The 13,464-nt window shown below is 40.6% G+C and overlaps 1 protein-coding gene across 1 annotated transcript in view; it reads right to left on the minus strand.

The window, feature by feature from the left end:
* Nucleotides 1–4,062: 4,062 nt before the first annotated feature.
* ak4 (adenylate kinase 4) overlaps nucleotides 4,063–13,464 on the minus strand; it is a 119,511-nt gene continuing 110,109 nt past the window's right edge. The window contains exon 6 of the mRNA XM_039735010.1: nucleotides 4,063–4,722. Within this exon, the coding sequence (XP_039590944.1) occupies nucleotides 4,578–4,722 (145 nt within the window). The 3' untranslated portion in view covers nucleotides 4,063–4,577. The remainder of the gene's footprint in view (nucleotides 4,723–13,464) is intronic.

Consider the following 13,464-nt stretch of genomic DNA (forward strand, 5'->3'; position numbering starts at 1 on the left):
GGTGCATTGGTGATCCTAAATTGTCCCTAGGTGGGCTGACGTCCTGCCCAGGATTTGTTTCCTGCCTTGTGCTCTGTGTCGGCTGGGATTGGCTCCAGCAGACCCCCATGACCCTGTAGTTAGGATATAGCGGGTTGGATAATGGATGGATGGAAGGATAATCTCCTATGACATGTACTCAACACAGATGTCTATGTAACCCAGGATCATTTTAGTGCTCATATTTACATCTGCATACAGTATAGTCCTAGACATTGACAAGATCCCCAAAATCCTTCTCATAAGGTATATTTTCAAGTTTTATACTTCTGATGTCTAATTGTAACATAATACAATGTTGTAAAGGGCTACAGGGTGGTGGTGATATCCTGGCAGCACTGAGCACAGGGCAGTCCTGGAGAGGGTGCTAGTCCATTGCATGGCACACTAATGCAGAAACACACAGTCATACGAACACAAGACTCATTTAGAATTGTTAATGAACCTAATGTGGGAGCTGTGGGAGGAGAAACCATACAGACACAAAAAGAACATGCATACTCCTCCATGACAGTGGCCAAGTTCAGGATTTGAACGAGGATGCTGAGTCCATGAAGCAGCAGAGTTAGCCACTGCATCGCCATGCCATCCTCATGTCTAATATTTTTACTTTCTAAGTGGTCAGTAAACTTACATTTCATCTGTCATATATCTGGTCAGGTGTCAAGTCTGTCAAGATCCATCTGTAATGAGTTTGTTGACTTTAGAGCCGTGGTTCTCAAACTCGGTCCTGGGGACCCCCTATAGCTGCAGGTTTCTGTGCCAACGAGATTCCTAATCAGTGACAACACCTGATAACACTCACCTCATTTAATTAGCTGTGATTTTTTCTCTATTCTTATTTTACATTCAGAAAAACACAGCAGCATGATTTTTACATTTATAAGACATATAGAAATATTTCTACTTTTGCTATAGAATTAAAATGCTTAACTACCTTTTGTTGATTTCATTCTATTTTCCCCTTTCTCTGTGCAGTTTGCTCCCTTCATTGTATCTTAATAATGACAATTAAAAACAAGAAGAGCAGACAGCCAGGCAAACAAACATTGAATTGTTAAAGGCTGCAACTACTTTAGTGTCAGACCCACTAAACAGTAAATAATGGATTGAGTAAACAATTTGGTAAAATTTACTAAGCAGTTATATGGGGATAATGTATTTTTTTTCTTTTTAACAATATTTTCATCTTAATATTCATTCTACTTTTTCAGGTTTTCTAATGAATATTAAGATGAAAATATTGTTAAAAAGAAAAAAAAATACATTATCCCCATATAACTGCTTAGTAAATTTTACCAAACTTAGTTTTCTGATTTCTATATTGTTCCCAAAACACAGAATCTGGGAAATGAATTATCCCAGGAGTCCAATTAAAAACAGAAGCTGCAGCCACAGGGAGTCCCCAGGACTGCGATTGAGAACCCCTTCCTTAGAGCAGTGTTTCCGAAACCTCGGTCCTGGAGGACCACCGTGGCTGCAGGTTTTCATTCTAACCCTTTTCTTAATGCGTGACCTGTTTTTGCTGCTAATTCATGTCTTTTGAACTCATTTTAATTGACTTGTTTTTGAAGACTCAGACCACTTAATTGTTTCTTTTTCGTTAATTAGCAGCCAAACAATTATGAGTTACAAAATGAGCCAAAACAACTGGTGTCCATCATACAATATCTGAAAATAAAGAAAGGTGCAGGTCTCAGGAATGTTGATCTGCTCAGGTCCACGAAACATTTTATCAGTACTAGAAAAGAGAAAATCAACAGTTTTGTAAATGTCTGCTAATGCACCATGAGAGTAGCGACAAGCCACAGAATTAAAGAACGGGTTTAATTAACGACAAGAACTGGCGCCTCATTAAGCAGCTGGTTGGAGTGAAATTGGTTGGAGTTTGAGGCCCTGACTGAGTTGGTCTTCTGTTGGCTCACTCACTTTGCAATTCATTTCTGTTTGTCTGCCATTTAAGGAAAGAAATGAAGAAATTCAGGGGAAAAAATCTTAAAAGAGAAGTCAATTAAAGTGAATTCACAAGAAGTTAATTAGCAGCACAAACAGGGCACTCATTAAAAAAAGGGTTACAATGAAAACCTGCAGCCACGGTGGTCCTCCAGGACTGGACTTGGCGACCCCTGCATTAGAGTATGTAGCATTCCTTCTAGTTGTATGTCATCTCAAGCTTATCTTGCTTATTAATTACATGTTCATTAGTATCATTTACTGTATATAAATTAAAAGACCAGAGCCCTGACCCTAGGAGGACTGCACTTTTCCTATCTTTTTCATAGTTCGGTAAAAGGCTGTCCTACCATAAGCTATTACTTTCAGTGTTTAACTCAATGTGGCATCCATTCTATAGGGTGGTCCATATCTAATTATGCAATTTTTATTATATCATATTAAATTTATTACATAGAAAATCAACCCTAAAATCCCAGACCATCAAGAAGTGTGCGAACTGACGTCATGAAGAATCGTCTTCACGCCGAACTGGAACTGTCCCCGCATAAATCAAAGTCATCCAGACGATCTGGATCTGCATAATTAGATCTGGACCACCCTGTACACACTATGCTCTGAATTCTTAATTGTTTTAGTTTTATCACTAACCTCTCCTGTAGTATCTTATCAAATGATTTTTTGAAAACTCATGCTAAATAACACGGAATGTACCACTATGATCAAATTACTTAGTTACTTTCTCACAAAACTGCAGATTGTCAGTGACACACAGTGTCTCTATCCAAACCCACATTTACTGTTTGCTAATTCATTTAACTGCACTTGATATGTTTTGCGCCTTCGTACTTTTGATAATTGCTTCATTCATTTTCTGCAATTCACACTAAGCTAACAAGTCTACAGATACCAGCTTCAGTCCAATTTCCATTTTCATAAAATGAGATTTAAATCTAATATATAAAGCAGAGTCTGTGTATGTGTTTGTTTGTCCGCCATACAAATCTGCACCGGGTGTCCGATCGCCACCAAACTGGGGATGGGGCTCCTTTGTGACCAAGAGAAGGTCATGGGGTATGTTTGGTTGGGAAAAATGTTTGCGGTGAAGCGCAGGGCACCTTTTCACCAACACAACATTCGGCACACGTCCCTGTACTTATCATTGACAAGATGGCCACACGTTGCAACAGACGTTCACCACGACGCCATCTAGCGGCAGCTGTGGTCTCTGTGCGTCGCTCTTTACCCATGTTTCTTTAAATTGCCAAGAGATGTGTTCAAGTATGAGAAGGCCGACTGCTTTGATCAGGTGAAGGGGCACTGCCGTATGGATGTAAAACGTGAACAACCCAGTGAGTGTGACCGGCTGACACACCCGCGTTTCCATGGGTCACACTCCCACACACACTGATAGTGCTGTATTTCATTTACCAACGTCCGTTATATGCAAGCATGTTTGAACAGAGACTCGCCTTAAAAAGACAGAATCCTTCCCCTACCATTTTCCCCACACGCAGCACCGGTTGTATGTCACTTCTCTCTGTAGTTACCATCGCCAACGTCCGTTACATTGCAGCACGGTTCAACACAGACACTCCTCACAAATGCTTTCCGATGTATTGTAAATAAGGTAAATTCGTCTCCCTGTGGTTCTTATTCCGTACATAATATCATATAACACATTATAATTGTCCTGCATTTCGCTAATATACCCATGCCACCGAAAAAAAGACGTAGAATTGGAAGGTCCATTTCAGATGCCACAATAAAGTCTATTTCAAAGTCGTCTGAAACGCCACAGCAGACAAAATCCACAGTGGAGGAACTTAATAAAACGTGAATCAGGAAACTGTTCTTTTTTTATATTCTGTTTCTTTCATTTGGGAAATTCACCGGTTATACATTCCCGGGCAACGCCGGGTACTCCTGCTAGTGTATTATAAAACAAGATACAGGTATTGTAATGGTTCATTTCAGTTAAGGTTCCTTACTTATAGTTGATGCTGCCTGGATGGATTCTGGCATACCACTAGCCTGAATTGGAATAAATCTGATAATAAAATGAACAAATTAATAAATATTAATTTTATTTTCAAATTAATACTATATTTTTAATATAATTGTGTGAACCTTTGAATCACACTAATTCTAAGGAGGAACTATAATGGACAATGCTGTATGTAATGTTTGCCCTTTACATTTGTTTCTTTTTCTAGGAATGAGTCTCTACTTAGGCTTGACTAGCACAGAGCAACATCTATACATCGTTTCTTAGGTAATAATTCTACAGTGTACAAATTATTCTGAAAGAAAAAAAAGTTAGCCAGTGCTCGAATGATCCAAAGAAGTCCTTTAGCTGATTTAAGAAAAAAATAAGTATTCTTACATTATCTGTTTCCGTAATGTTTACATTTCTTTATAAAAATAATTTTCTTAAAAATCTGATTAAAAGCAATAGAGGGTTTCTTTACAATAATACACACTTTAGAGAATTGGAATGGCGATGAGATCCTAGACAATCCTAGAAGAGCTATGCTGGTTGCAAATGTTATGTCACAAAGAATGCTGCACTCAGTCATTGTGCTCTACTGCTCAAGGCTATGCAGAGACGTAGTTTGGTGCGTTTCTTCAGCGTGGATGGGAGTAATCCTGGAGGACAGTGTAGAATATATGTAAGGCCAGATTGTATTTGTTTCTGTTCCAGAGAATGACTGAAGAACGCCTCTCTTTCTGTAAAGAAAAGGAAAGTACATCATTAAGTGAATGAGTTTTACTACCCAATATAGCAGAATAAAGTCACAAAGTGAAAATTGTAAGTGCCTTTACACAATTGTTATGACATAATGTACATAATGTATAAATGAATAGATCTTATCATGTATCAACTGCTTCAATACGCCACACAGGCTTCATTTCATGAGTTACGGTTTATAAAATGCTGCATCTTCATTACTGCTGGCTCTTCAAATCATGTCATCCACGTGTTATCATTTACTACACACAACTGCAACTGTTGTCATTCCCAGCATTCACCAATCGTGAGACAAGAACACATATTATATGTGCATTTTTGACTGTCTTATGTTTCACGTATATTTCTACAACAACAACATTTATTTCTAGAGCACATTTTCATACAAATGATGGAGCTCAAAGTGCTTTAGAGGATGAAGAAAGAGAAAAAAGACAAAATACAAAAGAAATAAAATAAAAGTAAGGTGTTATAGCCAGGGAGGACAGAAAAAAACAAAAAAAAAAAAACTCCAGATAATAATAAAAATTAATAATACATTTTATTTATTCATAGGCGCCTTTCTAAACACTCAAGGACACCGAACAATAGACAAAACACAGATTAGAAACAAAAGTAAAATACAAAAGTTAAAATCAGACAGAGTAATTGTGGTCAAAGAGAAAAAGCAGTCTTAAGCAAATGAGTTTTAAGTTTAGATTTGAAAAGTGAAAGTGATTCAATATTTCTAAGCTCAAATGTTAGCGAGTTCCAGAGCAACTGAATGCTCTGCTCTCCATGGTGGTAAGACGGACGAAGGGGACAGTCAAGTGGATGGAGGAAGAGGATCTGAGGGTGCGGGAGGGAATGGCAACATGGAGGAGGTCAGACAGATATGGAGGGGCGAGGTTGTGGAGAGCCTTAAAAGTTAATGGAAGAATTTTGAATTGACTGTGGAACTGAACTGGAAGCCAATGAAGCTGCTGCAAGACAGGAGTGATATGGTGAATAGAGGGGGCTCTAGTAATGATGCGGGAGGGCAGCTGAAGTCTGGACCAGTTGAAGCTTAAAGCGATTTGCGAGAAAGACCAAAGAAAGGGGAATTGCAATAATCGAGAAGTGACAAGGCTATGAACGAGAATAGCAGTGGTGTGGGGAGTGACGGAGGGGCGAATACGATTCATGTTACACAAGTGGAAATATGCAGACCGGGAGATGTTATTGGTGTGGGACTGAAAAGATAAAGTACTGTCAAGGATGACACCCAGACTCTTAACCTGTGGGGAAGGGGAGACAGAAGAATTATCAATAACAAATGAAAAATGATCAGTTTTGGATCAGATGTTGATTTTGTATCAATGAGGAGAACCTCAGTTTTGTCACTTATTTATTTAATTTAAGAAAAATTTGAAGAAAACCAGGATTTGATTTCTGCTATGCAATCGATAAGCGAGGAAGGTGGAAAGGAAAAGGTAAGTTTGCTAGTGACATAGAGTTAGTTGGGTGTCATCAGCATAACAGCAGAAGCTAATGTTATATTTACGAAAGATATTGACGAGGGGAAGGAGGTAAATAATGAAAAGGAGGGGCTCCAGGACAGAGCCCACCTGAAGTAACAGCGGTGAGTTGGGATGTGAAAGTATTAAGCTGAACAAACTGAGTGCGGCCTGAGAGGTAGGATCTGAAACAATCTAGTGGAGTGTGGGTAATGGCAATCGAAGATAATCTATTGAGAAGAGTAGTGTGACAAATAGTGTCAAAGGCCGCACTCAGATCAAGGAGGATGAGAATAGTAATTAAACCAGAATCAGGTGCCATAAGGAGGTCATTAGTAATTTTTATAAGTGCCGTTTCTGTACTGCGGAGGGGACGAAAACCAAACTGGAACTGTTCATACAGATTATTTTGAGATAAATGAGAATGAAGTTGAATAGCCACTGTTTTTTCAAGGATTTTGGAAATGAAGGGTAGATTAGAAATAGGACGAAAATTACTGAAATTAGTCTGATCGGCACCAGGTTTTTTCAGTATTGGGGTTATTGCAGCAGTTTTAAAAGATGAAGGAACAGTACCAGTAATGAGAGAAGAGTGGATGATAGCAAAAATAAGAGGGACCAGAGAGGGGAGGCAGGCTTTGACCAGAACTGTACGGAGGGGGTCCAGTTGACAGGTGGATGGCTTAGACTTACAGACAAGATCTGAGATTTCTGAGAAGGAAGGAAGCGGAAAAGAGGAAAATGAGTCAGTTGGTGGGTGAAATTCAAATGAAGTGCTGGAGGAATCCGTACAGAGAGACTAGTGAATCTTCTGGATTTTTTTATTAAAAAAGGACATAAGGGAATTGCAAAATTCAGTTGAGTAAAGGTGAGAAGGTAAAGAATGCAGGGGTTGAGTGATATTATGGCTGGAGAAAAAAAATATCTAACTATGCACAGTGAAAAAGCAGGAAATATGTGGAGGATATGGAGACTGGGACACTGACATCAAGTAACGGGACCAAGGACCAGTGGAACAGTATTAAGACATAAAATACAGAAATATTATATGTTATTTTGCAAAAAAAGTCAGGAAATAAATTAATGCAATAATGAAAATGGTCCAAGTTGCCGAATAAGGCGCTATATGAGTGCCGACCCGACACAGACTGACACCGGAGGCACATGAAAATGAAACCAATTTTTTTTCTTTTCTTCAGCCGTGGGGTGTCTTCCCCATGTCCCACAGGCCCTACACAGTCCCCAAAACACACACAAAGAAAAACACCAAAACACACTCGTCTTCCTCCACTTCTCCCAGGCAGCTTTGTCCTCCTCTTCCCAACTCTGGCACCTCGAGTAGTGGCTGCAGGCTCCTCTTATAGCCCACCCGGAAGTGCTCCACGTGATCATTGACCTAATTCAGGCGGTGACTGCATCACCGCCCACACGGGCTCAGGAAGCTGTGCAGCTCCCCCTGGTGGTGGCCATGGAGTCCAACAGGCTGAGCTCCGGTGGTCCATGATAGTGGTCCCGATGTAACCCAGAGGGCTGCCACCAAGTGTTCTGGGGGTGTGGTTTCCGGATTCATTGCCAAAGGGGCGTCCCAGCCAACTGCCACAAGTAACAAATAGTGAATAAAAACAAAATCTTGATTTAAAATTTCAAAAAAACAGAAAAAAATAATATCTCATTTGAAGAGCAAAGTGGGCTAAAACAAAAATAAGTAGCCCCAGATAAGCACACAACTCTACTATTTCCCCGCTCCTGCATATTACAGTGAAATAGTTTAGCAGTCACCATTCCCATCAAGTGACCGTCTCTCCTTATTTCAGAGCAAACCTAAACCACTGGACAGGCCAGCCACCAGAAATATTTGGGCCCCAGACAACTGGGTATGTGTGGGCCCCTCTGCCTTCCCCTGGGTCCCCACATACCAAAACCTTCAAATACGTATACAAAATGATCGAAATGTAGTTTATCCGACAGCAACAATGCTGCATTTATGAATACCATACTTGATGAGTTAAGTCTTCTCTACACACACAGAAAGCATTTGATAAGGTGCCACATAAGAGGTTGGGCATCAAGTTAAAAGAAGTGGGAGTTCAGGGTGATGTTTTTAGATGGGTGCAGAATTGGCTGAAACACAGGAAGCAGAGGGTGATGGTGCGAGGAACCTCATCTGAACTGGCCGATAAGAGTGGTGTTCCACAGGGGTCAGTGCTAGGGCCGCTGCTATTTTTAATATATATAAATGATTTAGATAGGAATATAAGTAACAAGCTGGTTAAGTTTGCAGATGATACCAAGATAGGTGGATTAGCAGATAATTTGGAATCCGTTATATCATTACAGAAGGACTTGGATAGCATACAGGCTTGGGCAGATTTGTGGCAAATGAAATTTAATGTCAGTAAATGTAAAGTATTACACATAGGAAGTAAAAATATTAGGTTTGAATACACAATGGGCGGTCGGAAAATCGAGAGTACACCTTATGAGAAGGATTTAGGAGTCATAGTGGACTCCAAGCTATTAACTTCCCAACAGTGTTCAGAAGCCATTAAGAAGGCTAACAGATGTTAGGTTATATAGCACGATCTGTGGAGTACAAGTCACAGGAGGTTCTGCTCAACCTTTATAATGCACTGGTGAGGCCTCATCTTGAGTACTGTATGCAGTTTTGGTCTCCAGGCTACAAAAAGGACATAGCAGCACTAGAAAAGGTCCAGAGAAGAGCGACTAGGCTGATTCCAGGTCTACAGGGGTTGAATTATGAGGAAAGATTAAAAGAGCTGAGCCTGTACAGTTTAAGCAAAAGAAGATTAAGAGGTGACATGATTGAAGTGTTTAAAATTATGAAGGGAATTAGCACAGTGGATCGAGACTTGTATTTTAAAATGAGTTCATCAAGAACACGGGGACACAGTTGGAAACTTGTTAAGGGTAAATTTCGCACAAACATTAGGAAGTTTTTCTTTACACAAAGAACGATAGACACTTGGAATAAGCTACCAAGTAGTGTGGTAGACAGTAAGACGTTAGGGACTTTCAAAACTCGACTTGATGTTTTCTTGGAGGAAACAAGTGGATAGGACTGGCGAGCTTTGTTGGGCTGAATGGCCTGTTCTCGTCTCGAGTGTTCTAATGTTCTAATCAAAGTTTGACTGCGAGAAGGAAAGCCAGTGCTAACGGAAGCTCGTAGCGGAATTGAAACAATACATTAATGAGATAGGCCTATGTATTATCTAACGTGTAACGGTACAATTATACCAATGCAATGAACAGGAGTAACATCGGAACATTTTAATATATACTAACGGTCAGGGTTATCTACATGGTGTACAATCAGTATGGTAACTTGCTGTATCAAACTTCAAAGTTTTCAAAAAATCCGGGTGATCCAGAATCTTTAGTGATACACACAAAACCAACGCACACTCGTCACTGCTTTAAAAGCAACAATAAACACCCAAGCAAATGAATTATCAAACTACGGAGACGGACTCCTGCTACACCATACACGTCAACATCCACAATAGTGCACAACAATATCGCTGTTGTCTGAGACAGAACAGCGCCTGTGTGTGAAACGGAAGTATTCAATTACAGCGGCGAAGTCAATCCATTATCCACGTACCCTGTACAACAAACATACTACTCAACGTCAAGCTCAAGGACGTCGGCATCAGCTTTCCTTTGTCTTTGAGAAGCGTGCCGCTGTCGGCCCCCTTTGACAAGCGTACTTCACACGACACGAGCACGATATCTACTTGCGTGGAGCGTGCGGCTATTAAAACACTCACTTGTATTGTTGTAAGCTAAATGATTTAACTTTTCTATTACATGTAATTTGAATAATTGTCTGAATATATATATCTACGCGCACATCAGCATAAAAAGAAATTAAGCGTGAAGGCGCCCCCTTCCGTTCAGTCCCGTTTGTCCCCCCCGACTGCGGGCCTGAAGTGGAGACCATTTCAAAAAGCAGCCACTCTGACTAGTTCTGGTGGCTTATATACATTACACGGGTCCCACCTAATGGTGTACTATGCTTCATCATCATGTGCATGCACCACATTTCAAATCCTGAAGAGTCTGCGCACCCATGCCAGTTAATAGCACAAGAAAGAATAAAAAAAAAAAATGGGTGTCATTATGAGCAACACTGAGGTCTTTTCAGCCAACCAATTATTCAGCAGAAGTGTGTCAAGTAACGCTACGCCTTTATAATGCCTCACTGTTATTACTCATTTTATGTTTAGCCAATTTATACGTTTTTCTTTCATTTTAGTAATTCTGGTGTGCATTGTTTGTTATGTTCATTTATTTGTTTACTTGTCTCTAGAGCTTCTGTCAAAAGTCAGATTTTGGCCTTAGAACATCCATCCATCCATTATCCAACCCGCTATATATCCTAACTACAGGGTCATGGGGGTCTGCTGGAGCCAATCCCAGCCAACACAGGGCACAAGGCGGGAAACAAACCCCGGGTAGGGCACCAGCCCACCGCAGGGCACACACACACACCCACACCAAGCACACCCGGGACAATTTAGAATCACCAATGCACCTAACCTGCATGTCTTTGGACTGTGGGAGGAAACAAGCTATTATCAATCAGAAATATATTCACAGACATATATATGTTCTGTGTGCCACATAAAGGTCAGTCATTTGTGGCACGCTAAGAAGCAGGTGACTCCCAAAGGAAATAAGGACTATTTAACATATTGGCATTAAGGAATGATCTTTGAGGACCATGCACAGTATTTGGAGATGAGAAATGGACGGAATTAGCATTAGCTGTGCTGCAGTTAAACCGCTCAACAAGACAAATGTGAAATAGCGAGAGGGGAATACTTTTCAATTACTGAAAAGAACACAGTGCTCTTAGCAAGTCCTTAAGGACAGTTCATCTAACAGGCTGCTGTGTTTTAGCATGCCTTCCAACTGCTCTAGTTTTATCACGTTCTTTATTGTGTCTTAACTGTATGTCTGTGTGTGAACCCTAAGGTGTTCAAAGTTGAACAAATCTACATTTATAGACAATATAATGCATGTACAGAATAAAGACCTGAGTGATTAAAATAGTAATACTTTTTAGTATTAATACTTTTTTTTCTTTTTTTCGAGAGACTGAACGAGGAGTGTCTGGGTTTGCAAGTGTCCTGATAAAAACCAACATCCAGGCCTTTAACGACCTCTTGGGCACGGCCATCAGCAGTGTGTCTGTCTGTCTGCGGAGAGAGTGTCGACCTTGTTGAGAGGTTTACTTACCTCGGCAGTGACATTCATGTAACTCTGGTGACTCCTCCTATGAAGTCAGTAGACGGATTGCGAGAGCATGGGGGGGTCATGAGGTCGCTGGATAGGGGTGTGTGGCGCTCCCGATATCTATGAAAAAGGACAAAGGTCCAAGTCTTTACAGTCCTGGCGCTTCCTGTCTTGCTATATGGCTGCGAGACATGGACGCTATCCAGTGACCTGAGATGAAGACTGAACTCCTTCAGTATTGTGTCTCTCCGGAAAATCCTTGGGTGCCGTTGGTTTGACTTTGTGTTGCTCACGGAGTCCAGAATGAGGCACACAACCTGCATTGTGAGGGAGTGTCATTTACGGCACTATGGCCATGTGGCGCGTTTCCCCGAGGGTGATCCGGCTCGTAAGATCCTCATTGTTGGGGACCCGAGTGGCTGGACAAGGCCAAAAGGTCCCCCATGTAACACCTGGCTGCGGCAGATGGAAGGTCATTTCTGGAGGGTGGGAGTGGACTGCCTGTGGGGTTGCCAACCGGGATCGCGAGTTGTTTCCTTGTGTGGTGGGTGAGACAACGTGCTGCACCAGTGCAGGCTCCCCAACTTGACTTTGGATAATTTACATAGAGTGATGCACTTGGGTGATGGTACCTGGGGTTATCGGGTGTTTCAGGTCTCTTGAACATCAAACACCCTCTCCCAGATGATCCAGCCAGGAGTGATCTGCTCCAGCTTGTGCCCAAGTAGCTTGTGTCCACAGCTCGCTCCTCTTGATTCACAGCCACCTTGAGTCTTCTGGTAAAAAAAGTAACTAACAAGTCTGTTCTTAAACCCCTGCTAGGTAATACTGTTTGTAGCATATCAGCATTCATTAATCACTTGTGATAGTGATGAATTATTAATTAATGTATTGTTTTGAAAGTCTGTTCAGTATTTCCTCTATTATTGGAATTTGTCTCATTGTTAAAATCTCCACCATTAAAGGTAAAGGGCAACAGTCTTATCTCTTTAGAAGCGACTTTATTTAACCTGTAGATGAAATGCCAAATTGTGATAAGAATGAGAAGCACAGCCTTGCCAGGAAGAATTTCAGCTGTTCTATCACACTGTGTAGAATGTAATTTGTTGCTATATCTAAAACAGCATTATATATACAAACAATTAACTGACAGGTGTTTAGAAACTACAAATATAAAGCATCAATTATGTTGCAGTAAAAATGCACAGAAAAAAAATTCAATAAATCCTTTGGCTCTAAAATACCTAAAAGAATGCATACATTTTTCTTTCTGCCCCAGGAACCATGCAGAAAATAAATTGGGAGTGTGCGCTCCCCTCGACTTTCTCATATACTGAGACAGATGAAAAGGTCATCAGAACCACTTCCTGTTGTGCAATGCTTCTCAAATGTCATATCTCTTTGTTTCTTATCATAGCTAATTGATAACATCGATACACACTCATTTATCTCCGTTTATAATCAAACTTTATATCAAAATGATATGTCCTCACTTAGGGAGGTCGAAAACGGTGAAGGAATTTTTTCATGATTACATACGCATTACCTCGATTATGTGCAAAGTGAAAAGAGTTATAGTCACCTAAAAACACAGAAAAAGTGTTAGTATTATATATACCAGTAAAGGCGCACTGCATGATAACACTTGACTTGAGCATTCCTACTTCTTATCCTCTTTCTCTGTACATTTATCATTCGTGTGCTCAGAGGTTGATGCGCTTGCCGCTTCTTGAGCAGCTCTTCTTTTCTACACCCTAGCGACCCACTTCGTCTCTTCTTTCGAACCCATCTTTATGCGTTAAAACTGATTAAGTCAGTGTTTGTGTTGAATACTTAGTACGTGTTCCTTAATTTTTCAATTAAGCTGGCACTCAAGTCTTCAATCTGCCTCAAGAATGATTTAAGATATGAAGACGTAGGGGAAGTTACGGCGAAGGTGGTAGGGATGAGAACGAGAGTCGATTCTACAATAAAATAAAGTGAAAA

The sequence above is a fragment of the Polypterus senegalus genome, chromosome 14 (assembly GCF_016835505.1).
Source record: "Polypterus senegalus isolate Bchr_013 chromosome 14, ASM1683550v1, whole genome shotgun sequence".
NCBI lineage: Eukaryota > Metazoa > Chordata > Cladistia > Polypteriformes > Polypteridae > Polypterus > Polypterus senegalus.